This window comes from Pteropus alecto, unplaced genomic scaffold (genome assembly GCF_000325575.1).
Source record: "Pteropus alecto unplaced genomic scaffold, ASM32557v1 scaffold166, whole genome shotgun sequence".
Lineage (NCBI taxonomy): Eukaryota > Metazoa > Chordata > Mammalia > Chiroptera > Pteropodidae > Pteropus > Pteropus alecto.
This window is the reverse complement of record NW_006439757.1, coordinates 2,982,259-3,009,724: the sequence shown is the minus strand read 5'-3', so window position 1 is coordinate 3,009,724 and position 27,466 is coordinate 2,982,259. Positions and strand designations below refer to the sequence as shown.

At 34.9% G+C, this 27,466-nt stretch overlaps 1 protein-coding gene across 2 annotated transcripts in view; it reads right to left on the bottom strand.

Moving 5' to 3' along the window:
* Positions 1-911: 911 nt before the first annotated feature.
* Positions 912-27,466, bottom strand: part of GUCY1B1 (guanylate cyclase 1 soluble subunit beta 1) — a 40,793-nt gene continuing 14,238 nt past the window's right edge. The window contains exons 1-13 of one of the 2 annotated variants that reach the window (XM_025050403.1): positions 26,456-26,477; positions 26,258-26,358; positions 24,623-24,741; positions 16,567-16,764; positions 13,356-13,586; positions 12,026-12,142; positions 10,934-11,067; positions 8,233-8,430; positions 5,676-5,913; positions 4,544-4,684; positions 3,885-4,039; positions 3,232-3,358; positions 912-2,109 (exon numbers count right to left, since the gene is read on the bottom strand). In XM_025050403.1, coding sequence (XP_024906171.1) covers positions 2,086-2,109; positions 3,232-3,358; positions 3,885-4,039; positions 4,544-4,684; positions 5,676-5,913; positions 8,233-8,430; positions 10,934-11,067; positions 12,026-12,142; positions 13,356-13,586; positions 16,567-16,764; positions 24,623-24,715 — 1,656 coding nt within the window. In that variant the 5' untranslated portion in view covers positions 24,716-24,741; positions 26,258-26,358; positions 26,456-26,477 and the 3' untranslated portion in view covers positions 912-2,085. Of the gene's footprint in view, positions 2,110-3,231; positions 3,359-3,884; positions 4,040-4,543; positions 4,685-5,675; positions 5,914-8,232; positions 8,431-10,933; positions 11,068-12,025; positions 12,143-13,355; positions 13,587-16,566; positions 16,765-24,622; positions 24,742-26,257; positions 26,359-26,455; positions 26,478-27,466 lie in introns of those variants that run through there. The other variant, XM_006916988.3, reaches the window with a different exon arrangement.

Sequence of the window (27,466 nt, the reverse complement as noted above, 5' to 3'; positions counted from 1 at the left end):
AGCAGATAAGTAATTATTTTTTCCCCTTTAAAAATTCTGCTCCTATTTGTTTCTTTTCCCGCACCACCACACAATTCTCAAGACACAAGCCAAGTGTCCTACAATTCAACTCAATTCTGACACTATCCACCAGAAGATAGCATCAGATCCCACAGGTTTAGGGCTCAGTCCTACAAAACTGTGCCCACATCAGAGGCCAATCACAAGCCCAGGTTGTCACCTGTGCTTCTGACCAACCAGCTATAGATTCGAGGTTCCCACAACCCCCTCTTTAGATTCCCTTAATTTGCTAGAGCGGCACACAAACTCAGAGAAACATTTTACTCACTAGATTACTGGTTTATTATGAAAGGATATAACTAAGGAACAGCCATATGGAAGAGCCGTATGGGACAGAGTTTGGGGAAAGGGTGCAGAGCATCCATGTCCCCTCCACGAGCCTCACTCTCCCTGCATCCACACGCTCACCAATCTGGATGCTCTCCAGCCGGTCCTTTCAGGTTCTGATAGAGGCTTCATTACCCTGTCCTCTCATGTCTCATTCTTTAAGTATTCTTTCTGTGTCTTGAATATACTTTATCACTATGAATATCACTTATTTTTTATTATTTGTATATGTGTCTTTCACTCCTAAAAAATTGTGAGCACTTCAAGAGCTGATGTCATTGTATATTTATCTGTGTATTCCCCTCCAGGTATAGTCTTGTTTTTGTCATTTTGTTTGTACTAACGAAAAATAGCATTTGAGAATTTGCCTGTGTAAGAGGAGCCATTAAACTTTGTAACGACAAGTGAATTGAAATTAACTCAAAGTTTATAACAGGTAAAATCATAAAATATATTTACAAAAATAACATTAATCTCATAAAATGGCAAATAACATGAATATCATTTTGTTGAAGTAAAAACTGTTTAGAGACAAGTGGAAAAAATAATTTATTGCAGATTTGTTGCACATTAACATGGAACATTTATACATATATTGATGTGTTGATATGAAATATTAACTTTAAAGACAAACATTTTCACACAAAAGTACTTGCACTATATTTTATAAAGAGAGATATTAATAAATTATCAGAGACAATTAAGAATGACAGGCCAATTATTCCAATAAGAATGCATTCTATGTCAAAATTAAACTAAGTTTTCTGAACATGATGTCTCAGATGTAATTACTTTCTCCTAAGCTAAGAAAAAGAAGCTCATTTCTGGGAATAAAAGGCCAGGGAGGGCTCTGATGCACAGAGCCTCTCCACGGTGATTCCAGCTTTATTCCTGGATGTGGTTAGAGTCCAAAACCTGGATCTCAAGCTAATGTAACAGCTCAGTGGGAAACTGCAGCTCTCTACAACAGCTACATGTTTTTAATGAGATTTAATACAAGAGATAAACTACAAATGAGAGCATTTTAGAGGCATTATAATTACCACATGATTTGAATGAGTGACCAAATATTTTAATACCAAAAATGCACATTTTCTATTTCTGAAGGAAAATTAGCATAATTCAAAATAGTCACTATTTTCTTAGCATGGTATATTAATTCTTACTTTGGGAGTCTGAAAATAAATCTTATTTTTTCCCTAAAACTTAGAATTCACTCTTCTAGAAAATGATTTCTATAATGATATACACCAACACGATATAAAGTTTGTTATGTTATAGTCATTAAAATATACATATACGTATATATGGAGCACGAAACTGATTTGGTAAACCACGGTCTGCACACACATGGCCAAATACTGTTCAGTTTCATTTAATTAAATTCAACAAATATTTATTGGGTGCCTACTACTTGCAAATTACCAAGTTAGGCAAAGCTCATAGTAGATTTTAAGACACATGAAGCACACGTCACTCACATCTAAAGCCAAACTTTAGATAACATATTAAACCTTGAAAAGAATCAAAAGCAGAGCTAAAGTTGAATAGTGAAAGATATACCTAGGAGAAAGGCTTGGGATAACTGAAAAGGACAAAGCAAAAATCTGTATCCATAGTTGATAATCGCTCCTAGGCTTGCCATATGTTAGGGCGTAAGTGGAATCTCATCACAGTCTTCTTCCCACAGCCCGAGATTCAGTTATCATCCTGCTTTGATTCCTTAAAAAAGTAGAAGAAACAAGAGATTAATTTTCAGTGATAATAAAGCTTATAATATCCCTCAAATTTTTATTTTCTATAAGATTGTGATCTGCATTCATATCTACAGTTTTTCTGTCATTCTCATCATAACTTTGGGTGGAACAGGGCCACTCAACTGAAATACCCCACACTTGAGGTATAGTTTAATTTATCAGAACAACATCAGTAAGCATGCCAACCTCCTAAGTAAATTATTGAAAGTAAAAACAGCTGAAAGAAGATAAAGGTAAATATTTTAAAACTTGGCATTCCTTTCCTTTTAGGATTTGTTATACTCTAAAAGCATTTTTAGGGAATGGTATGCACACAGGAAAAGAAACATAATCAAGTAGTCACACCCCCGCTAAAGAACCAATGCATCAACAGGGGAACAAAGTGTCAAACTCGTTTTCGGATGCGACACTCTGTCAGTGGGGAAAGGCTGAGCATGACCTCCCTGTGTATAAGTCCTCAGGCAGTGACAGGATTCCAGTCTGGTTGCCAATGTTCTGAGATCCACTCCAGCACATGGCTTCTGGCTGGAGTACAACCAAGGTACCAGCATGAACCTAAAGCTTCCGACAGAATCACTTAGATTCTGAAAAATTATCAATCACTCTTCTCTAGAACACACAAGGATTAGGATTTCCAAAGATCCCCAAACACTCCACAGGAAGACAGCTTGGTTCTCACAAAGACCAAGGGCCAAGAAATGCTGATGGGGATCTCAGAACAGCTCAGGGAGTTGAAGGAAGAAGGCCAGGAGGATCCCCTCGCAGCCCACTGACCTCAGTCGTGTTTGAGCCATATTAGGAAGGAAGAACAAGAACAACAAAACAGATTTTCTCTATGCAGTACGTTCGGTTTTAATTTCATTAGAGGACAAAAGCCGGCAGCCATAAAGTATCCCCTAAGAAGTATTTATTGTTCTAACTAGACCGTTAACTGTGCAGCATTTCTCCTGCTTTACTGAAGAATTCATTTCTGTGAGCAAGAATTCTTTTCAAATGAAACATATTTTCAATGGTTATGATTTAGCTCCCCAAATTTATAGATTGTCTTGAAAAAAAAAAAAAAGAATTAGGCTCTGATTAGTCATACCTCTGTTCCTGTATTTTTTCTGGATAGAAACCAAACTTGCATTGGTTCTTTTTTGCCCTTCATGGACACTGGGCCTCTGTGCTCCAAATGGAACTGTGGATCTGAATTTTCTGGTGTCATAAGACATCTGAAAGTCAGGCGACAGGGAGTAGGGAGAGAGGTATGGAAAATAGTTGCACAGAGAAAGTGACATGTACCAAAGTTATATATCGAGACATTAAGGAGAGATGCTAAAGTTATATTTAAAGGTAACTCAAGGTATGGGGGACAATAGTCATATCGGGAACTCCTAAGATGGCATGAAATCTTTTAAACTGGAAATAATGACACGATCTTTTCCAATAAAAAATAAACAACCCTGGGGATGGCGAGCATGGCACAGAGGATGCAGTGAGCATTAATGTAATGGCTAGGTGAAGAGCCAAAGGAGAGAAAAAGCAATCAGGGGGAACGTTTTATAAACTGTATAAACATCTAACCAATGTACTGTATACTTGAAACTAATAAAATAAAATTTAAAAAATAAATAAATAAACAATTGTAAGAGCGAAGATGATTACGGCTTCAAGGTAACAAAAATCACTCGGAGAATTAAACCACATGCAAAGACATTTTCCTTGCAAATCAATAAATACCAAGACACATTCTCTTACCTGTATGTATATTCAGACACATTTATTTTTCCTTTTTCTCCAGTGGTTTCTGTTCTGCTTGTGAGGTTGACCGTATTTCCAAAAAGACAATACCGAGGCATCCTCTGTCCTATGACACCTGTAACCACCTCTCCAGTGTGTATCCCTATCGTTATCTGCAGAAATCAAAGCTTTGCTTCAATAACTTCAATCACTAATACACTAAAATTTGCTTATTTTATATTACATAATAATGTTGATTCAGCATATAAAAATCTTAAGAATTCTCTAGAAGAACTTTTGAGTATATTACAGACAAAATGAAAACTCTCAAAAAATCTTCCAAGAGAATTATTCTTTTTCTAAAGTCTGAGGGATTCAAATGTGAATCAGGCAACTTATATGAGACACAAAAAAAGAAACCTGAAAATAAAGGATAGGAGATTTTATCTCATCCTCATGACATTCAGCACATGGGACAGACGGGGTAATTCCAGACAGGTGGAGAGATTTGCCGTCTCCATGAAAGAATGTGATACAATGAGCTCAATAAAGTATTGCAGTTTTTGTTGTGAAGATGCTTTTCCTTACACGTAATTAATGATTGCCTGGTCGAGAATATGATTTGTTGCCCACAGAGATCTGCTACCACTATTATAATATCTATTTTATTTACTAACCTGAACAGATTCACCATCTACTTGAACCTGGCCAGCAATCTCCATCATGTCCAGGGCCAGGTGGCAAATGGATCGTGCATGGTGGATACATGGCTCTGGTAAACCACTCACTGTCATATACTTGTCACCGACAGTCTCCACCTAACATAGCACATATATTTAGATGTTTATTGGTTAGCATAAACAAGACTGTTTCATTTGCTAACCCTATTTAAAAAAACATTTGTCCAAGACTATCAGTAACTTTAAACTCTTCTCCCACTTAGTTTTACAAAAACTCTAATGCATTCAATTCCAAGATGAAACCTTGTAATTATTTGAAATTTACACACATGGCACTTTGATTACAGGCAAGTACAGACACGGCATTATTTTTCCTTTTGTAAATTCTGAGTTCTTACCTCAGATGCCCTTATAATTCAGCAGAACGATATTATTGCCTTATTTCACAATAAAACAGTGATATTTTGATGGCACAAGAGCCACTGCCTGAAGTTCAATGATTTTTCATGGTCATTAACCATTCATTTTTATGACGTGCTCAATCAATTGTTACATTGTACCCCAGAAAACAACCATAAAATAAATAGTTCTTGTGGCACTTATATTACTCCAGATGCCTGGGGATGGTTTAATTAACATTCTTTCCCTTAACAAGCAAATTACTTCATTTTTCCAATATTAAATTTGTTTCTCATTGAAACCTCGGGTCGAAATGCCTTATAAATGTTTATCTTCAAGTTACGTTATCTAAAATTTCCCATGCTGCATGACTTCTTTACCGTGCAAAACATTTATGTATTTCAGTAAGAATTCTCATGTAGAGCACAAAAATGAATGCTATGCTTATATTATGTATGATAAAACAACCTGCTCAGATTTATTAATGTAAGTACAAAAAAGGCCATTTTATTTTATTACATTTCATTTTAACTAAGGAATCATCTGCTCCATTCATTCTGGTTACAAGGAAGAGAACTTTTTAAAGCGAGAGGTGATTATTTAGGATAATGACAAATATTGACTGCGTAGAGGATTAGTTAATATATCAAGGCTACCGTCAGAGAACTCTGCAGTGCCTTTGGAGGGCAGGGTCTGAACAGCGCTGCTTTACGAAATGATCAGGACTTGCCTTATAAACAAATGGATTTTTCCGGGAATCGGTCAGTGTGTCAAATCTGGTGTAAAGGTCGTTGAGAAGGTTTACAATCTTCATGGCCCCTTCTCCAGATGCATGCTTGCTGCAGAAAGCATTGAAGCCCACAATGCCACTGAAGAGGATGGTCACATTGTCATATCTTTTAGCAGGCACTGGACGCTTGTGTCTCAGCTCATTGGCAACAGATGGAGGAAGGACAGAGTATAGCAACCTATTCAGTGGGATTAGAAAAAAGCCATGGTAAGAAATGCTGGAAATAGTTTTAGTGCTTCTATTGGCCATTTCATAGAACATTAATGTCGTTTGCACCATAGAGGCCTGAATTCTTATAGGACACCTCCAATATTAGTATCAAATATTAGCCATATTAATAAGTAAAAACAGGACATACACAAAATATACCAATTCAAACCAAATCAAAACAAGCCAAACCCATAGACAAAGAACTGGCAATAAGAAGTCAAAGTATAAAAGTTGTCACCAGCAGCACTTAAAACACTGTATAAGTATCACAATACCAGGAACATGTTTATCTCCCAGGAATAAAAAATTCATCTCAATTGTTGTAAAGTATTGAAAGAAGCAGATTTCTCTTCGGACTCGTTCACACCTCACTCTTCTACAGAAGAAACTGGTAAGACAGGTGGAAATTGGTCTGGACAAGAAAAGATTTGTTTCTATCGGCAACCCTGACACAACTACAGTGACATCAGGGATCATGCTGAGGGGACAAGTGCGGTAAACACAACAGGGGAAAGATGACTATGATGGATTTATAGCGAGACCTAAGGGCTCTTGGCATGAGGGCTCAAGAGAACAAATGATGCCTCCTCCCTTTCTCTATCGCCAGAGAAGTTTAATGTGCAAATGGAGCTGAGCTCTTATTATTCTGCCTAGCTTTAGAGAAATTTCCCCATACTTTAATATTTAACTTTTAAACATTTATAAAATATTTAAAAACTATATTTGAATATTAAACGTGAACAGAACTCCTGAGCTTTAAAGAAAAATAAAACTAAACAGTTAATAATGGAATCACCTTGATAAATATTTACAAACAAAACATTACCTAGGTGGTTTCCTAAGATAACAACCCAGAGCAAGATACTGAGTAACTCAAATTTACAAACCCATACGACTTTGAACCTTAGTCTCTAGCACTGTTTTACAAGGTCCACAAAATGTGATATTTTTCATGGATGAAGTTGTACCAGATAACAATAAAACATACGGTTTGAATCGTTTTTCAAGCAGTGGGAAAAATTTGAGCTGCCTGCCCCGTGTATTTTCTGAAATTTGCAAAGTACTTGGATAGATTAGGGAGTCAGTTTCAGACCATGAGGAAAGTGAAGTTGTCTCAAAGAAACTAAACACAGCTTCCAGCTTCATTATACAAAGGCCAAGACGAGTGAATTAAGATGCTGTGGATTCTTTCGGCAGCTGTGAAGCTAGAGATAGCTCGGCGGCCTGGCAGAGGACATCAGATATCGTCTTCCCAGCACTTCCACCCTCCCCTGAAGGCCCTCGGTAAAATGGTTTAATTGGAAAAAATAATTAAAAAGCTATGGATAGAGACAGGTATTTAAGTGGCATTCTCTATTTCACGCATGCTATTAATAAATAGTTAACCGATGTGTTTCTGTGTGGGCATAGCATCCATCCATGGGCAACTAAGCATGTATCAATGCAAGAACAGTATAGAAAATGATACTATTATCAATATTCTGACTGTTTAGTAGAGTGAAATAGTTCTTATGGAAGTAAGGCAGATCAGTTCAATTCTCTATTATGTAAATGTTAAGAATTAACACAGAGACCCTGGGAAAAATATCTTATGAATCTCGGTGACTTAGTGTTTTTAATTATACATGAAAGAGTTCAAGTAGTATGCACAATATGTACTTGTTTAAATGAATTACTTGAAAAATGAAGTATTACCTTAAGGGTACATGCCCAATATTTTATAATTTAATCTTCCATTCACAGAAAAATAGTAGTTCTGTATTTTTATTTTTTTGCTAATCTTTGTATTTACAGACATAATTGTTGTCATTACAGATGACATTATAATCTGTCAGATTCATATCAGCCAAACCTTAAAATAATGCAGAATCCAAGAAAAAAAAACTTTAAAATATAATGGCCAACTCTAAGTTCAGGGTAATCCTCAGCACTTGGCCACCCGTTGGCATATAGAGGATGCTCAATCCATATTTCTTCCATAAAAGAATGAATGAACAGGATAGTTGGACCTTACAAATTTGAATTTTTCTAGTGATTTTCAGAGATGTTTTAGTCCATATTTTTTCAGCTTGGTTTGTAAAAATAGAAAACATCTCCACTACCATTTGGACTGATTTATTTCTGTACTCATAACTTCTGTTTTAAGTGATTGGAAGAGTTTATTTGCTACTCTGGAGCTTCAATGGCCCCATGCCTTTTTAGTCTGATTACTAATCTTTGCTATAGTAGAGTCAAAATGTACGATGCCAAACCACCATGTCCTTCAAGCACAAGGTGACATACTTACGTGTCTGTCTTTTTCTTTTCATCTTCCAAGGCTCTTAAAGTGAGCTGCAGCCTGTCTGTCAGGATTTCCAGTTCTTGAGTCAGTTTGTATTCCTCTCTGAATTGTTCTCCCAAAAGAACAAGATCACGCGTGGCATCGTGCAAAGGGATGTCACTTAGATACAGACCTCTCCTTGTCAAATCGTCCAGATTCATCACACTGTTATACAGAGAAATGAGGCGAAATCAGTCCAACCTATCCACATGACAATCCCAAACTTGATTACTGTCAGGGAGTATAATCCTGCCATCTCCTACCATTCTAAAGCTTCTCAGACTGAAGAAAAGAAATTTGGACAATTGCTCAAAGAATGTTACTCCATTCTTTTAGAGACTTAAAAATCTATCAAAGAGCAGTGAACCTAAAATGCGTTTTTGTCAAACTGCACTTTTTGATGCCGTCAGCCTAAATTGAAAGATAATGTAAAAAGCTGCCCTATGGAAACTGCTCAGGCATTTAACACAAGGCTGTGATTTATTACCACATTTTTTCCTCATTATCAAGAGATAAATTAAAATTTACCTTTACTCACTTTAACAAGGACAATTGTGTGTCTTTTGAGAAACTAGTTCATTTCTTCCTTATGGATTCTGTGACTCCTGTAACTGATAGTTTTTTCTTCTAAACAAGATGATTGAAAGTTTACAACTGGACTTATGACCCATCTTCAACAAGTATTTTACATATTTATGACTTTCTGATATGTATTTTTATATACTACTCTTACTTCTTGTTCTAATTTCTTCTATTACTCTGTTCTGTGACTAATTTTTCTCATTTATTTGAAACTATCTAAAAGTGCTAAATTTTATGTATCTTTGCAACTTAAGTCATTTTTAGAACAACATAATGTTTATTGATTCAGTGAAGATCTGGTAAGTAAAAGGTTGCTTTTTAAAAATTTATTCTTTGGTTAAAATGTCTTACAGTTATATTATTGGCTTGAATTTTTTAAATGCAAAGTAATTACTTCTGGGCATTCACAATAAGAATTTTTCTAAAATGACATAATTCAGTTGAGATTTTACTGAACAATTTTGGTTTAATAAAATGTCTCCCTATAATATATTCTCAGCAGAAATGTCCATAAATCAAAGCAAAAGCTAGCGTGCCAAGGTAGAAAAATCAAATAATCAAAGAGTTTACTAATGAAGCACATTGTCTCTTTAGATTTTGTTAAAATGGATGTGTAAGTTAAAGCTCACTTGCAGAAATAGATCCCTCTGGAAAGAGGCCAGATCATCTGGCAAATGAGTAGAGAAAAAAAGATTATAAGCTTAAAATAAAATTAATCTTTAAAAATGTTCATATTGAGTTAGAAGACTTAATCAAATTGTCTCATTTTTCTAAAATGTTTTTATTATTTGATAAACTATTAACACATTCCTAAATTTAAACTAATCATCTTGAAATTATTTTGCAAGCAAAATTGTTTTTAGTTAATCTTTTTATTTAATTTGAGTACAAATCTTTCTACACACATAGACTGGTACCACATGACAATTGGCGAATATGTCACTATGTGACCAATTTCTGCATATTGTAATTAATAGGTAGACTCAAATTTTCTGTTTCTGTTTCCAAAGGAACCTTTATCTCCAGGACTAGAAATTGTCCCCATTGAGAAACTGTCATTCTGCTGAAGCCCTACTTGGAAAGAGGCACAAGAAAAAACACTTATTGATAGCAAATGAAGATATAATTAGGTCAATGGAGGTTATTAATAAAAACATGTATATTTCTTAATTTTTTATCTTTTGTTTTCATATATATTCTCAGGGAAAATCATCATTAGCTTTAGATAGTCTTTAAAACTATGTTAACAATATCAAAGGAGGTTGTTACAAAGATGTCACAGAAATTTTGACAGTATCTTTAAATGGAAAGTGATCACGGTAGACTATATATTAAATTTTAAGCCAATAGAACCACCAAAACATGCTTTCTAGAGTATGTTACTAAATACTGTGCACATATTTTGGATACGTAAAGTTATAAACACACAAAATATCACCTAATGGCAAATTCCACAGTTATCTTTTTCTATCATTCTAAAGCAAATTTTGGTATATTTATTTGTATTTTGAATTCCATACACCTTTACGTAAAATACTTTATCAGATCGAGGCAACACCAACCTACAGTTATATTTCCTTCTAATGTTTATTACAAATAACATAAATTTCAACTTCATATTATATTTTAAATACTGTATCCTAATTAAAGTAGCTAAACATTTTTAATATAAAATAGCTGAAACCCACAAATAATTTCAAAAGTCATTTCATGGTGTCAACTCTATCTATGTGTTTATGCCACCAAATTAGATGCTTTCAGAATTGCTTTTCTACATGATGTCTGTTGGGAAGGTACAAAGCTATAGAATTAGCTAACAGAAGATGAGGTACAGTGTGATCTAATGGCATAAACACTTAACAGATTGTTTAGGACATGGCAAGTAAAATAGAATATGTGATTTCTCCTGAGTTTATTACAAATGTTAAATGACATTAACCTTGTGATAGAGAGGTGTACAACAAAAGTTGTAAAATCTAATTATACTTCAGAATATGTAGACATAATTGAACAAAATGTCATTGAGTTCTTCTGTTAGCTAAAGATGGATACTTTTATCTATTATAATGAATCTAAAAATGATTACCTTGGTGAACACAGAAAAAGTATGCTATCTGCTTCCGGTAAGTAGATCATTTGACCCTTGAGACGTAAGCAGCTGATCTCAGTCCCAGTCAGTTCATCCTCGCATTCTAATTTCTCTACATCCAACAATCCTTCCTTGAAAAGGCAAGACATAACCATTAACCAGAGACTTTCTCTCTATCTAACAATTTAGCAAAAAGAAGGGCACATCTAACTCATTTCCCACCAAACCATGAGGGAGAATAAGTGTACCAGTTAGAACAGAAGAGGGCATTTCATCAGAGTTCTGCCAGGGAACAAGCTTAGAGGCTCTCTTACAAACCCTGTAGAAAAGTAACTAGACTATCTCCTTCGAATCCAGAAAGACAGTAGCTGTACTGTTGTTCACATATTTATGCAAACCTTCTATGAATCTTTTTTTCTGATTTTCCAATATGGCTAGTAAATTGCAATGTAAATTACCAGGCTTCATCAAAGAATAAACCAAGCCTCTCCACTCCCTACCCCTGCATTCACAGAGCAGCTGGATGTACTTAATCCCAAATATATAAAGTACGTGTATGAAAGACCTTTTGGGAGGGCTGCAGGAAGGAGGAAGTGTGTACTCTAGGATACCTTTGCTGCATCAGTCCCAGAGACAGAAACTGTGAGATCTGCGTACTACAAACATTATCAACTGAATGACTATTTTATCGCTTTTGTTTTCCAACAAAAATGGCACCAAGAATAATAGACACTTTAGGAAAATGGGTGAAGTTTTTTAAAAGACCTTTATCAGTTCTTCCTATTTCTAAAATAGGACACTGTAGCTGTAAAAGGTGTTGGTTTAATATGTGAAACTGGGCTGTCTCAGCAAAATGTTCGCAACAATTAAATTTTGTTAATCCTGATCAGTTGACAGAGTTCCACTGTCCCTCAAGCAAACCAAAAATAGTAACAGTGCCTTTGAAATAGAAGTCCCTTTGAAGTTTGGTTCTGATTTTGCTACACCTTCAGTCATAGGATGTCAGAGTCGCTACTTTTTCCTTCAGAACACTTCTAATATGTAACATACCTTATGTAATCACATTTAATAAAATACTGTCTTAATTACCTTGCTTCTCAATACGAAAACTGTATTGATGTGTGAAAGGATTCCATGGAAACTAATGTCGATATGAGGACGGACCAGAGAGAAGACAGACAAAAGGCTGCAATTGCCAGGCTGGAGCTTAAATGTAGATAAAAAGAAAAGAATACTTAATTATTCAAAACAATTTTTATAATTTGATGTTATTATAATAAATCAGCTCAATTATATATAAATACAGAAATACATTATTTCGTAGGAAACAGACCTCAACTATGGGCTCATACCTTGACCTGTAGCAACTCAGTGACTATCTGATGGACATCAGATAGTTTCATGTACATAAACCCTAATATTGATTCAGATGACTAATATTCAAATATAAGCTAAGAAATAAGAGAAGCATTTTCAAAGAAGAAAGAATGGAAATTTATCTTTTAAAATGTAGCAGGAGGTGTTAAATGCCTATGGCTTAAAATGAAATCTAAACCACCAGCAAACACTCACAGTTTATCAAAAGACAGTTAATAATAATAGGTAACAGTTATTTGTTGCTTATAATGAACAAGGGACTAGATTAAATGTTCTTCTGGTGCTTTTTATCCTCACGCTATAAGAAAGGGAAAATAGGCAGAGAGAGGAGAAGTAACATGCTTCAGGTCAAACAACGAGGGAGAGGCAGAGCCAGCATAGGAGCCCACATAGTACCACATTTTGCTTCCAGACTTATAGGTTTATGCCTGATCCCATTGGGGCTAATCCTGAATTATCAAGTCTCTTTCATTACAAGCAAAAAGTATCTCTAGACGCGTGTCATGTACAACTCCAAAACTTAGTAGATAAGTGGAAAGAAAGGATTTTACAAATGGGTCTGAATAATGCAAATCAAACATAGACCCTCATCATCTCCCCAGCTGTTGTCCTTTGATACTTTTGCTACTAAATCCCATGATAATTTCTATCGTTTTCCTCTTTAGTGTTTTTAAAATTCTTTTCTCTAAAAATATCAAAGGTTGATTTTGAATTTTCTGACAGTAGATATCCAATGACTATTTATTCAATGAATGAATAAATAAGTGAAAGTTGATTGTTACTAGAAAGTTACCCATTGTCTCATTCCCACGGTCCTTGTGTTTAAAACAGAAAAAATAATAATAATAAGTAGTTGTCCTAGGAAAAGTCACAGTATGCTCAAATACATTTAGCTCACATTTTAAAAAAACATGTAATATACAGTATGCTGCACACCAAATAATACACAGTCAAATGGTTAAATGAATGAATGGCCACACCTAACAATAGACTGTTTATGGCCTTTTGTCTCAGCCCCCAAGGAAATGTGATGTTGACTCACCTGGGGAAGCACTCTGTATATGGCGTTACCACATTGAGTGACCACTAGGTCCCGGTCAAATATTATGTGGAAAGGAAAAGCTTTGCAGAAGGTATATGGGCTGATGCGTGATTCCTGGGTGCCATTTTCTTCAAACCTGTCAAGATCTTCATAAAAATCTTCTTCTTTAGATTCTTTTTCTTCAATTAAAAATTGAGTATGATCACATTCTTCATTTCTTTGCTGAATAACCTGGACGTCCAAGGGGAAAATGGTATTAATTGTTTGCATTTCAATTTACTTAAAATATCTAAATACCTAAGAAACTGGTTATGAGAATTGCATTTAGAGGGTTAATTTTAAATTTTTAATATATACAAATACTATGCATGCCTACAATAGAAAACTATGTCTGGACATTTATTTACGAAATTTGAAGACTGAATAATTATTCACAGTAAAATTGCAAATCTGGTATCAGTCTCCTAGCAGCCCATACAGGTTCTGGTAGAATTGGAAGAAAAGCTCCCTCCTTTCTTGGTAGGCTTAGCCCTTAGCCAGGTGTACTTCTACAATGAATGAACTATAAGCCATACAAAGCAGCACTATTTAATGTGCTAAAAACAGTATTTACAAACAGAGGGTCATGAAATGATAAACATTTAAAAATATATGCAATGTCATTTCTTTTTTTTATCCATCACTTGGGAAGTATATAAAATTACAATAGCAAATTAGGTAGGATACAGAAAGGGTCATCTCAAATACCACTGCTGGGAGGATATTTTGATTAATCTTTCTGAAAAATAGACTAATAACATGAATAAAAGTTCCTTAAAAATTGTATATTCTTTGATTTAATTCTAAATGTAGGAATTCATTCTAAGGAAGTAATCATAACAGTGAGCAAAGCTGTATAATTTAAAGAAATAACTATGTTTCTAAATTTCTGCTAAGTAACTACATTTCTAAATAACCACTTCTATAGTTTAAAGATAACTACATTTCTAAAATGTTATTCACAAGCCAATGCGTTATTAAGGTATAGAAAAGGATTTTTTCTTTTGAGTGTAAGATATTGCAAACAACACATCTTCCTACAAGGGAAAAAAACTATTTTGACTGAAACCAGATCCAAATGGAAAACATTTGGGGTGATATTTTTTTAGTTACAGATAAATGAAGATAAAATGTTGCTCATCTTCACTTTTTTATTCAGAAGTTCACTGCAGCATATTCTGAGACCTAAGAGTAAATCAAGATTAACATGGACATATTTGTGTATATTCTTTCAGCTATGACTTTCCTGGTGAAATCAGGATATTACTACTATAACTGTCACGCTAACTTACTACACTGGTTAAACATTAATAGTCTTACTTAGGATTTAAAAATTTGCCCCACTAAGTGTTGATTTCCCTGATGCCTCATAAACCAAACATAACAAAGTTAATCTTAAAATTCAGGTTTAATTTTGATGTTCTGCTCTATTTCCATTTTAGCTACAGGAATTGAATTATATGTAATCCAAATTTACTAATTAATTCTTCAATTCTACTGTTTTGCTTTGTTTAAATGGGCATAACAAAGTGCTTTTCTAATCATATTTTTAACCTATACGTGTTATAGCCCTTTGTGACACAGTATAATATTTTGAAAGTAGTTAAATTGTCTGGTAGCTCTAGACCTGTTAAACATAAGAATACTTGAGGAAATTAAAAGCGTGCCTTTGGTAAAATTAAATATACGCAATACAATTATCAAATGCCAATATTTCAAAAGCCTATTTGGGGTACTTGAAAAAATGAAGGCCACAAGACAACCGAAATATTGTCTAAAATAAACCCCCTAATTAAGTAAAAACTTGAATTTTGGAGCGTTCTCATACCAAAGGCTCTAAAATCCATAGTAACTGATATTTCCAGGTGTACCCAAACTTATGTTTCTTTCCTGTAGTTTCTATGTACCTGCTCCTTGCTCAGCTTGGTTAAGTAAAAAACAAAACCTAGAGTAGACACAGTATGCACAAAGCCCCTCATACAGGCTCACTTAGTATAGAAGTAGTGTTAGTTTGTTGTCGGGATCAAAGATTGTAAATAAAACACATATAAGATTTTGATTGAATTCTCAGTTTTGAAAGAATTTCAATCTTTTACCTAAAGTTTTAATTTGTAAATGTCTCTGCATTTGATGACGTCATTTTACGCATAGTCCCACTTTCTAGTTGTAGGAAAACCAAGGATGCACCTGAGAATCACCAGCCAGTGTCATGTAAGAACGGACACCAACTCTTGAAAGAAAGCAAGCCATGACACTTAATATGACATTACTAAATTAAATGTATGGGATACTTTTCCAATATAACTGATTTAAATGTTACAATTTTTATTTGTATAGTACTGTACTTAAAGTTTAGCCTTCCCATATATTAGAACATAACTGTGAGTTCTAAAAAAGGGCTGCCATAAAGAAAGAAAGCCAAAAGAGGGTATCTCTTTTCCCCATTTTCTCAAACTCGGGGCCACCGAAAATGGATTTGGGGGCTAAATATGCTGAGCACACAAAAAGTAGCTGACTAGGAGAGACTATCTGGGTCAGAAATGTAAAAAAAATGATGGTTCTCTTATTGAGCAATTCTATCAGTACCTTGTATTATCACTCAAAATAAACTATGTATCATCAATAGCAACACATTTTTAAAGTATGAGACTTGGTTTCTTTCACCAACTAATCTAATTTTTTTTAGAAAAAAGCAGAACTTTTGTTCATGAAATGAAATATTCCAACTACATTTCAGGGACAGACAAAAAAGTCACAAAAAACAATGAACAGTAAGATAATATCTAATTATACATTATCTTAGCATTTCTTCACATTATTATCATGATGATTTTGTATTCTGAAAGCCACACCTCAGCCTGTCACATATTCTGCTTCCCAGCTAACGTGTGCTCACAGGGACTGCAAACCACATTTCATGTGGCTTTAAGCAATGTATAATTAGAAAGAAAAATCTGCTGCCACGAGGAAAAAAAAAAAAAATCCTGTATTCCTGCATATCTTCGCATTCCAAGGCCAAATATAGAAGACTACTGATGTGGTTACTGTTATGGTTTATATATCGCTCTGGTGAGGTCCACTAACAGCAATAACTAAAGATAAATCCAGAGTATCATTTTTAATGTTCTACATATCATTTGTGTTCAGAAGCGTGTCCGTTACTAATCATTACCTTCATGTCGATCTCAGTGCCATGGATTTGTTGAGCTACCGTTTTGATGATTCCAATGACAATATCCTGAAGTCCTTCTCTCTCTGAGTAGTAGTGCAGAATGAGTCCTTTGCCCTTCTCTGCATCAGTGCACCTGAAAGAAGGTGCACGCATACCTGGGTAGATAGTAGCAAGGTGGTCATGCAGAGCATCAAGGTTCTGCAATAAAGAGGAAATAATGATGAATAAATACTGCTTCCACAATGGCAGTTGCCTTCTGGAAGCAAAGTAAAGAAAGAAGACAGATCGGCCAGCAAACATTCACATAGCACACCCTTCCCTTGCTGAACTGAGACATCTGTAAGGCAAGAACCACAGAGAGCTTGGAACTAAAGTTAAGAAAAACATCTGTGGCTATTAATAGTTAATATACTTTAAGGAAGGATAAATAAGTGGGATATAAAAAGAATGCCTGAAGCAGAAAAAAGAAACATAGTTATTGACTAAAGCAAAAAAATGCATATTAACAGATGTTTAGGGCAATTGTATATGCATGACATTGTCATTTCGTGGTAATGTAGCCAATTTACCTAACTTTTCTAAGATTTGATTTCTTCTGATAAAATGGGCATAACTCAAATAGCACATCTAGGATAAATAGCACGTCTACCTTGGGTAGAGTAGGCAAAATAAATGGTTCCCCCAAATTTCCACACCCTAATTCCTTTGAATACTTCATACACGGCAAGAGATTATCCCGATGGGATTAAGGTTACGCATCTTGAATTGGGAAGATTATCCTGGATAAACCTGGCGAACCCAGCCTAACCACATGAGCGACTGAGTCCTTAAAGAGCCAAGAACCTTTCCTGGTTAGAGCGAAGAAGAGGTGCAACGACAGGAGGTCAGAGCGATAGTAGCATGAAAAGGAAACAGCCCCCTGTTGCAGGTTCTCAGATGTAGGAGACTATACGCAAGGAAGGAGAGGGCCTCTGGGACCCTAGAGAAGCCTCCGGCTGACGGCCAGCAAGGAAACTAGGTCCTCAGCCCGACAACACATGGAGCTGAACTGTGTCAACACACCAGAACGAGCAGGGAAACGATCGTCCCCCAGAGCCTATATAAAGGAACAGAGCCCTGCTGGCACCTCGACCATAGTCCAGTGAGACCTGCTGTGGACTTCCAACCTAAAAAACTGTAAGCTATTAAATTTGCATTGTTTTAAGCACTTACGTTTGTGATAATTTGTTATGGTAGCAATAATAATTTTAAAAAAACAACAACAACAGAAAAGAATACACCAAGAGAATGGGAGAGATAAAACAATCTGAGAATACCATGAGCCTAAAAGAATGCATCTAAAAAGAAGGCGCTGGAGATGAGCCAAAATTGAACTATGGTTCTTGTTCCAAATGTCTCTAAGAGGTCAATTTAGGGAAACAGAAGTGTCCAATAAGACATCAGGAAGAAACTGGAGTGAGTATGAAGCAAATCCATGGGAGTCCAAATTTGAGAAATTCTCCATCGGGACACCTATGGAACTGTGGTTTAATTTTCTGTCCCCTCCATTCCTTCACTTATTCTATAAAGTTACTGCATGTGCATTACATATCATGCACTTATGTGGTGCAGGCTGGAGGCAGGGAGAGGGTTGGATACAAATCTGCATGACACGGACCCTGACTTTAAGCAGTTCATGGTTTGTACCACAAACAAATGTGCAGAGTGGCTTTTGATGCTTAAATAAAGGACTCAACAACACATACTGAAAGAATGGGGTCCAAAGATTTCAAAGTGATAATGACATCTGAGTAGGTCATAAAGGTTGCCATTCTAATTTGAATAAATGTTTTAATAACGTCCTCAATTGGGTAAATCTAGTTTCTTTTTGAAATGCCTTTATCCACAGTGCTTTTTTTTTTTTACTCCCCAAAAACTTACGTTATAATCAAGTCAGGCTATTTCTTAACAAAAGCATCAATTCACCATGATTGCCTCTAGAGGCTGCTATTGCCATGTAAAAGGAACCCAATTTGGCAGACTGAGTATTGAGAGTTTATATAAACTCCGAGGCACTGATGCTGAAACTATTTTACTTGGTTGAGTAGTACGGGGAATCTTCCTATGACAACTTCTCATGGGAACATTTTTCTGAGAAGGGAAGACATCAACTTATCTTCACAACCCTTACAGATCCCTACACTTTGGCTGATGCTGCAAAAAATGTGAGAGAAAATCTGGTGAGAAATCACCAAAAGAGTTCTCTATTTATCTCCATTTCCCACAAAGTCAAAATTGAGCTTGTTGCTGCATTTAAGAAACGTCCTACTGTACTAAGGCCTAGGTATCGTGTTGTGGCTCATTTTAAAGGGAAAAAAAACGTGAGTCAACCAATAACTTGAAACACGTATTTTAATATTTTTTCAATTTTTCCTCGACAAAGTGTTTAAATATATCATAAATCAACATGCCTATATCACTTTCATACTCATCTATTTTCATCTTGTGTTGTTATATTATTAGGACATTTCTACATGCAGCTACATCATGAGTCACAAAAAGATAAGCATTTCACCCTAAATGCTGAGCTATTTTAATTTAAATAAAGATATTAATATAGATAATAAAATGTTGCTTAAATTTATCACTTCAGAGCAAGTGGGAAAGCAAAACATGCGAAGTCAGAATGTTCATCTTTTATGTCTTTTCAGTAACCAACTCTCTAGAGATGTATTGTTTTATTGAATTTACTATTAATTAAATGGACAAGTAAAGTGCTTCCTCAGAGCATGACAGCTTTGACACCACTTAATGTAATATTGATTTTCTTTAGATAGCATCTAACATAAAAATACTCTTGGGATTTCTTTAGTTACAGCTTTCCTTACTTGGTTTTACTCTCTTAAAATTAAAGTGACTACCACAGCCTGTTTATTATGAGAAATGGAATTTGTGTTTAGAAATTAAATTATTTTTATTTGAGTACATTTATATTGCTAAAAATACGTGTCTTCTTTGTTGTTAGACTATAATCGTTTGCAGTCATATCAAAGGCCACAAAAAGATTCTCAAAATAGCCAAGAGAAAATCTTGGCTGCATTTTATAATACTATCTATACAAAGCTAACTATTCATCCATAAGGCTGCAATGTATTCTGGAGGACAAGAGTTCTATATTAAAACGGATATTCTGTTTTATTTCTGAACATATCCGGTGAAAGAGGATATATAAAGAAAAGCACTGAATGGCCAATTACAAAGAAATATATACATTAAAGCAAATACAGAAAAAATGTAAACATACCAGAGGGTAGGGGGTGGGTGAGGAGGTGGGAGGTAGATGGGGTAAAGGAAGTCAAATACAGGGGGTAGGGGGAGGGTGAAGTCGGTAAAGGGGATCAAATATGTGGTAGTTGAAGGAAACTGAACTTTGGGTGGTAAACACACAATAGAATATATAGATGTGAAATTATAATCTACATCTGAAAATTATATAATTGTATTAACCAATGTTACCCCAATAAACTTAATTTAAAAAAGAAAAGAAGGAAGGAAGAAAAAATATAAAAACATATATTCCATCACACAGCACAGTAGGTTCCCAGGAAACAATAAAGCAAACCTCAGATATGCTTTTTCTTCATCCTTCTTAGATTTATGAATTTACAAAACATGAAAGGGAGAGAGAGCAGGTCCACTCAACTATTTTGCCTCAGGATGCCAAAGGGTTACTCTGAGGTTTTCATTCTATTTCTTAATGTTCTGATACCATTTTACTGGTTTTGCTACAAGCAAAATGAATGTATTTTTTCTCAGGAGTTCTGCTGTTCATAGTCCAGTTCATCTTGTTACCTATTGTATATCATTTACAGAAGAAAAACTAGTGCTGGCATCCTGGGGAACTGTATTGGAGTTCTAGATTTAGGACACGCCACAGATTTAGGAAACAAAAGAGAATTTATAATTCCTTTGAGAAATACTTTGAAGTTCGATATTTTTAAGGATCTTGGAATGTTTCAAAATAAATGCAAATTTTCTCTTTGCAATATGCATGGCAAAAGTAAGTTCATAGGTAATTATAGAAACAAAATATCTGGAAGTTAACTATTCATTTTTCTGCTTTTAGGGTATCTAACTAAAAATCCCTAAATGATCCACATAATGAATGGAGTGAACCTTTGTCTTGAAAGTTTTGAGGGAGATGTTGCAGTTTCTGAGAATCCTTATCCTAGTGGACGGGAGAAGGGAGTTGTCTATGTTATTTGAGAACACTATTGAAGTTTAGATCTGGAAAAAATCTTAAAAATCAGTCATTGCAAACTTCTCTCTTTTTAAGGAAAGAGGATGAGGCACAGCATTTCCTTTCTTTTTATTCCTTACGCTTCTGGAAAACAAGATCTACACCAGCACTGATTTATGAGAGTCATGTAATTTGAAAAATAGTTTGAGTTTTATGAGAAAGAAGTCATTTTAGAATTTAAACATGAAAAATTTAAATAAGCAAGCCCTAAATAAAGTGGAAAACCCAACCCCATATAATGGGAAGCACCAAGGTCAGGGTGTGAGCAGCATGTCAGAGCAAGGAAGAAGTTCTTGCTTTAATGATGCTGTGCCTGCCTTTCTTCCTTGGAGCTTCTCCTTGAGAAATAGCCCTCCAAAGGAAAAAATATAGAAAAAATTTTCTATATTTAAATACATTCTATATTTAAAAAGACAAATGTAAGGCCTTATTAAAAATAAATTATATCAGTCACTAAATTATTTAAATGATGAAACTTTTCAAATTATATATAGTTATCATTACCACCCTCTCAAGAGAAATATTTAAAGAAAAAAGGCAGTCATAGAATTAGTTGTGTAAAATATTTCATTTATTCCATAATTTTTAAATTCATGTTTAAAAATCCCACTTTTATAATACTATATTTGGCAATCAATATTTTGTAAAAATATACCAGTTATTCAAAGAGAAAACAGTCTTATAATTCTAAAATACTTGTCTTCCTTTAAAAGTCCTCACTTGTCAATTTTAAAACTGCAGTTTACAGAAATTGTCATTTTGGATATTGAGAAAGCAGTTCCTTTTGAAATTCAAAAGTTAAAAATAAAATGAATGGTGCATTTTTTTCTCAGAAATATTATAAATAATTTAGGGAAGTATTAGACTTTCGCAGCTGTTCAGGAAAATCCTCGTATTTCTCAAAATAACACTTTGCACAAACATTTAAGGATTTTAGATGGGTCATCAATCCCAGTTTGCTCCTGACAGACTGGTTAAATCACAATGTTGTGTTTTTGAAGCCAAAACCTGGAGCCATCATGAATTTAAGGAAACCCCTTTGCAGGCTGAAAAAACACACGGACAGAAGACTCTCATGTGTACGAATTGAGGGAGTGGGCGAAATAGCCACCACTCCAAAATTAGTCGAAGGAGCCAGTATTTCCAGCAAACTATGACAGAATATTTGTTTGATTATTCAACTGAGATCCCTATGCACTTTTAAACACACCCATAATTTAAATCCCGACTGGTCTCTAAGATCACATATTGCTCATTTATTTTTCAATAGTCAATCCAGCAGCCTTCAGTGCTCATTTTCATAATTCCTTTAATGTCTGTAAAGTTATTGGGGAGGTAAAGAATATATAATGTCATGATAAGGTAATACCATTGAAAATGAATTGGTGGCCCTGCTGTGGGTTGACTTGGGTTTCGATTCCCAGAGGCCATATACTAGCCCAACAAATATGGCACACTCAAAGCTCCTGACTCAAGGAAATTGGTCTAGTTTGTAGCCGTCTATTCTTCCACATTTCAATCTCCTAAATAAAGTTATATAATCTCACCCAAAATTGCTTTTTGTTATTCTTAATAAATCAATTAATCTTGAGCTAGCTTCCTATTTTCATACAGACCGCAAACCTTCATTTAAAAAAAAAAAAAAAGACATGAATTCAGCTCCAGATACACAGATTACATCTGTGGAGGCACCAACATTGAGAAATGATGTGTGGTCTCCAGCTTCACGAAGTTTACATTCCAGCCCAACAAACAGGAAATGATAATACAGTGTGAGAACTACTATGGCTGGGGAAATTGATGCACTCTGAAAACATGAGAAACGCCAGTTACCCCTAGTCAAAAAGGGTAGAGATTGGAGACAGGAGTAAACTCTTCCTGTAAGGAGTAATTTGACCAACAGGATAAACAGGATTTATCTAGGTGAAAAGGAGCATGAACAGTGTTCCAGACAAAGGGAAGAGCAGGTGCAGAATCTCAGAGGATAGAAAGAGCAAAATTAAAAAAAAAAAAAGAAAGAAAGAAAGAAAAGAAAAGTTCTCTTGACTGAGCTAGGGGAGAGGAAGAGGGAAAATGAGCAGGAGATGTAAGCGGTTTCAATTCTTTAAATTATTTTTGCCATTTTCCAATGAGCGGTGGAGAATCACTGATGGGCTTACGCAAGAAAATATGATGAGATATACTGCATTTCGGAAAGATTATTAGTTATAGAACAAACAAGAGATGGGAGGAGTCATGAAGAGAGGAAGGGAAACCACTCAATCTCTAGATAATGGTAGACTTTCCTACGGAAGTGTAGGGGAAATGAAGAAAAGAGGTAGAATTCTCAAAATTCGGCTACATTTGGTTAGTGAGCTATCCTATTGGATAGCACAGCTCTAGAACATGAAGAAACACGTCAAGTGGCTGCTTGTTTTCTTATTGCGCCGTTACAAATTTAGCAGATGGTCACAATAAGCCAAGGTAAAACAAAAACAATTTGTAAAAGTATTTGAATTATTTGTTTTATTATGTAAACGCGGCCATTGAAAAAGTTTAACACAGAGGAACCGCGAGTTGAAACTTTGTTGATAAGGTGACAGGCATCAACAAAAGTATTAAAAAAATGGAAAATGTATCCAAAAATCAAAAATCTCAAAATACTTTTAAATGTCAAACTTTAATCCATTTAAAATAATTCATTTAAATACAGCCCGTTAACGTTTAATTTATATATCTCCTGGCAGCTGCTTCATTTGGAAGTGGCAGCTTTTTTTGACATCAGTAGTTCGGTAAATCTATGGCAGGGAATTGCAAACCAGTTTCCTTCTTGATTTAATGCTGTTTTAAGTTTATAAGAAAAATGTCACTGTGTAAACAACAGACATTTTGATTAAACAGTAAAGTTCTTATTTTGGCTGTTAAATCAATAATGCAGCTGGATTTTAAGTCGTTTACATTCCCTCAAAACTGGGCTTCGGTTCAGCTAGTATTGCACTGACATCATTTTCCAGCAAGATCTGGCTGCTCTCAGCAGCCAGTTTAGAAATATCCTTTACAAACTACCGCATCATTTTCAGTGTTAACACGTTTCAAGGAGAGGGTCTCGCAAATGCCTTCGCTTAAAATAGGACAGATAATCCAAAAATAGTTTCTCATCTAATGTATACTTTACTAGTACGAAGCTTTTAAGGTGATTTTAACAAGAATGAAAAACAAGGCCTCTGGCAACATAATCTTTTACTTCACCTGCAACTGACTTTGGGAGGTCTCCCATTTTTCCCTCTGTAGTAGATTAATTAATGTGGAACGTGGAGTAATGGTTCTCAAATCTGTTTTGAGGGCAGAGGACTTGAAAGCCAAGGTGCTTTCTCCTAAACGAGCTCCGGGTCAAACATCATAGATGGTGACACACTATTTAATTATGCAAACGAGGTACACCTAAAATTGGACCTTGTTATAGATCTAAAATGTAAAATCACAACTAGTAGCATAAATAATCATTTTTAAAGACAGTTAAACTGATCACGAAAGGCCATGATGAGTCTTTCAGAGAATATTAATTTGCGTATTTATTGTCGGCAACCAGAAGTTAAAGAAAAAATATGAAGCAAAAACGCTAAAATGTATTCAAGTCTATCTAATAACTATTATTGTATGTGACTTAAGAAAGATGTCACTATGATTCCATTTCAGTAGCGAGACACTCATCTAAGTGGCTGAACAAAAATACTCTGGAGCCTATGTTTAAGAATCACATATTCAGAACTTTTAACTATAAAACCTCAATTTGCTTACCTGTAGAAATTCTCTGACATTAGATCCCAGGACACGCAAGATTGTATCATAACCAGATTCTTGACAAAAGACAAAAAACATCTTCCCAAACATTTGGAGGATTTCTCCAGCGTTGAGATCTATTCCATAGATTTGAAAGGACAACAAAAGGAAAAACAGTATATAAGTGGAATGCTGTTGATTGGAAGAAGGAAGATAAAGTACATAATAAAGACGTTTTAAATATTCTCAAATTTTGTGCATAGTAAACACAGATCACATAAAAATTTTCTGGCTAGGACAATCCAATGAAATCTGAGAAGACAACATACAAACATGTGATAGTGTAAATTTGTACTTATAGCAAAGCAATCAGTTTTTCAGCTTCCATGAAAAACTACTTAATTAATTTTGAGCTTTTAAAAACATATATTTAATGTATGTTTTTAAATATATTATTTCAGGACAAATAATATATTTATTTGTCCTGAAAAAATACAAGAAAATCTTGAAAGTCATCAAGAATGCACATGATAATATTTTGGTGCAAAACGGTTTTTCTTTACCTAAATATACATATTTAATAAGTTGCTTGAAAATGGTATGTGCCCTAAAAGACTGCTTTTTTGTTAATATCCAATTACTAATATTTCCTTAAACTTTAAGATTTTTTTCTGTAACATCAATTTTAATCACTGTCTTATTCAACATAAGGATGCAATAATTTATTTAATCAATCCCCTCTTATTCAAAGTGTAGCTTTTCCAATTTGGGGTAATATAGGTAACTCTGAAATGAAAGCACACATAAATCTTAATGCAAATAAACTGAATAATTATCTTAGGAAAAGTTCCTAAAGGTTTTGAGCATTTTTAAAACGCTTTGACTGATGATGCAAAATTATTCTCCAATAAAGCTGTCTTAAACCCATCATATTTAAAATGTGTATAATTTCCTTTTTAACTCTATCCTTGATTATATTAGATATTTTTAAATTTCCATATCTATATGAAAAATTATTTCATATTTGTGTCAATTTTGATTTCTAATGAAGCTGGATATTTTTCCTCTTATTAACAATTTACCATCTGTTTTTGTAATTCTTGTATTCTGCAATAGATAGTATTTGATCTTTTAGTTATAGCTGCAAAGCTAAAAAACTTCTTTGTATTCTATTTCAACTGTAGCCTAGTTTAAAATGAACAACTATGAGAATAAAAGACATCACTTTGAGAACACTTTTTTTCTATGAAGCTTTCTTTTGAACTTTGCCTGTTCCTTTTACTATTACCTAACAAAATTTGTGATTGCAAAAGAGATCTGGCAATAATATTTTCTGCATACTATACTGTGTAATAACTGTGCTGTTGACACTATAACGCTGAGTTATTATTACATTATTAACTTATTACATTAAGTATCAATATTTTTTTCCTTTCCCAGCACATGGCTTTTTGTGGGAAAAGGCAGAGAGCTCTATTCCCTAAAGAGCTTGTAAAAGGAAAAATAGGACTGGCATGGCCTGAGCCTAACGTTATATGTAAATATCTTCCCCACCAGGGCTGTGCATAACTATCCAATGTGATCTTGGACCATGAATTCCTTTGGACTTCAACGTGTTACTTAACCAAAGAAGGAAAGTCACATTCAACTTACTGAGGACTTTGCTTGCAGCAGCAACCAAATCATAAGTTTTAGAATCATCATATATTATTCTGACAAGAAACTGTCCTTCTTCATCTAATTGTGCTTCTTTTCTGGAAAACAAAAATGATAGAGAGATGAAGAAAAGCTGAAATAAAAGAATATGTACTATAGCTACAATGAATGAATGTATAAACAATGGTTTTATACCTGAAACAGGATTTGTTTGGGGCAGATTTGTTTAAATCGATGTCATGTACCTAAAGGTCAGTGATTAAGAAGAAAATATTTTACAATCCCTTCTCCAAATTAAAATAATATAGTAATGCATAGTTTAGCGAGACCAACATTTATATAGTATTCTAATACTGAATAGAATACTTGATATTAAATATAATCAAGAAACAACTTTAGATTTAATAGTTAGCAAATATTTGTTGAGTCCCTATATATGCCAGGCATTGTTCTAGGTACTGGGAATGCAGTGTTTAGTAAAATAAACAAAAACACCTGACCTCTTGGGACATCAGTATTCTAGGAGGGGAGACAGATGGAGCATAAAACTAATAAGTAACATATATGATGACAAGTAGTTTGGAGAAAAATGAGGCCAGGTAGGGAGGTTGCAAGCTCAAGTACAATAGCTAGAAGCCTCACTGAGTGGCCAGCAATTGAGTAAAGCCTGGGAGTCATGAGCAATCTGGGGAAGTGTGTTTTGGGCAGAGGGAAGAACACATGCAAAGGGCTGGGTTGGAGCAGCCTGGGGTGTGGGAAGAACCGCAGAGGCTGTTGTGGCTGGAACAGAGGCAGGGCAGAGTAGCTGTAAGGGGATGGATCAGAGAGGTAACATGGGGTTGGACATTGGGATGATTCTGACTTTTACTTGAATGAAATGGAGGGTCCTGGCACTTACGATAGGAGCACTGAGATGAACTGACCTGGTTAAAGGGATCAATCCTTCTACTGCATTGAGAATGGACTTAAGGGGTCTAGGACATAGCAAGGAGACAGTGAGGAGACTACTGCCAACATTCAGGAGAGAAAGGTTGATAACTTGATTCAGAAGTGGTCCAAATTCAGACATTTTCAGAAGGCAAATTCAACATGACTTGCTGATGGATTGGACACAGGGTGTGAGAGAAGGAAAGGACACAAGGATGACACTGAAATTTTGGCCTGAGCAACTGGCTAGATGTCACCAGTAGCTGAACTGGGAAAGAG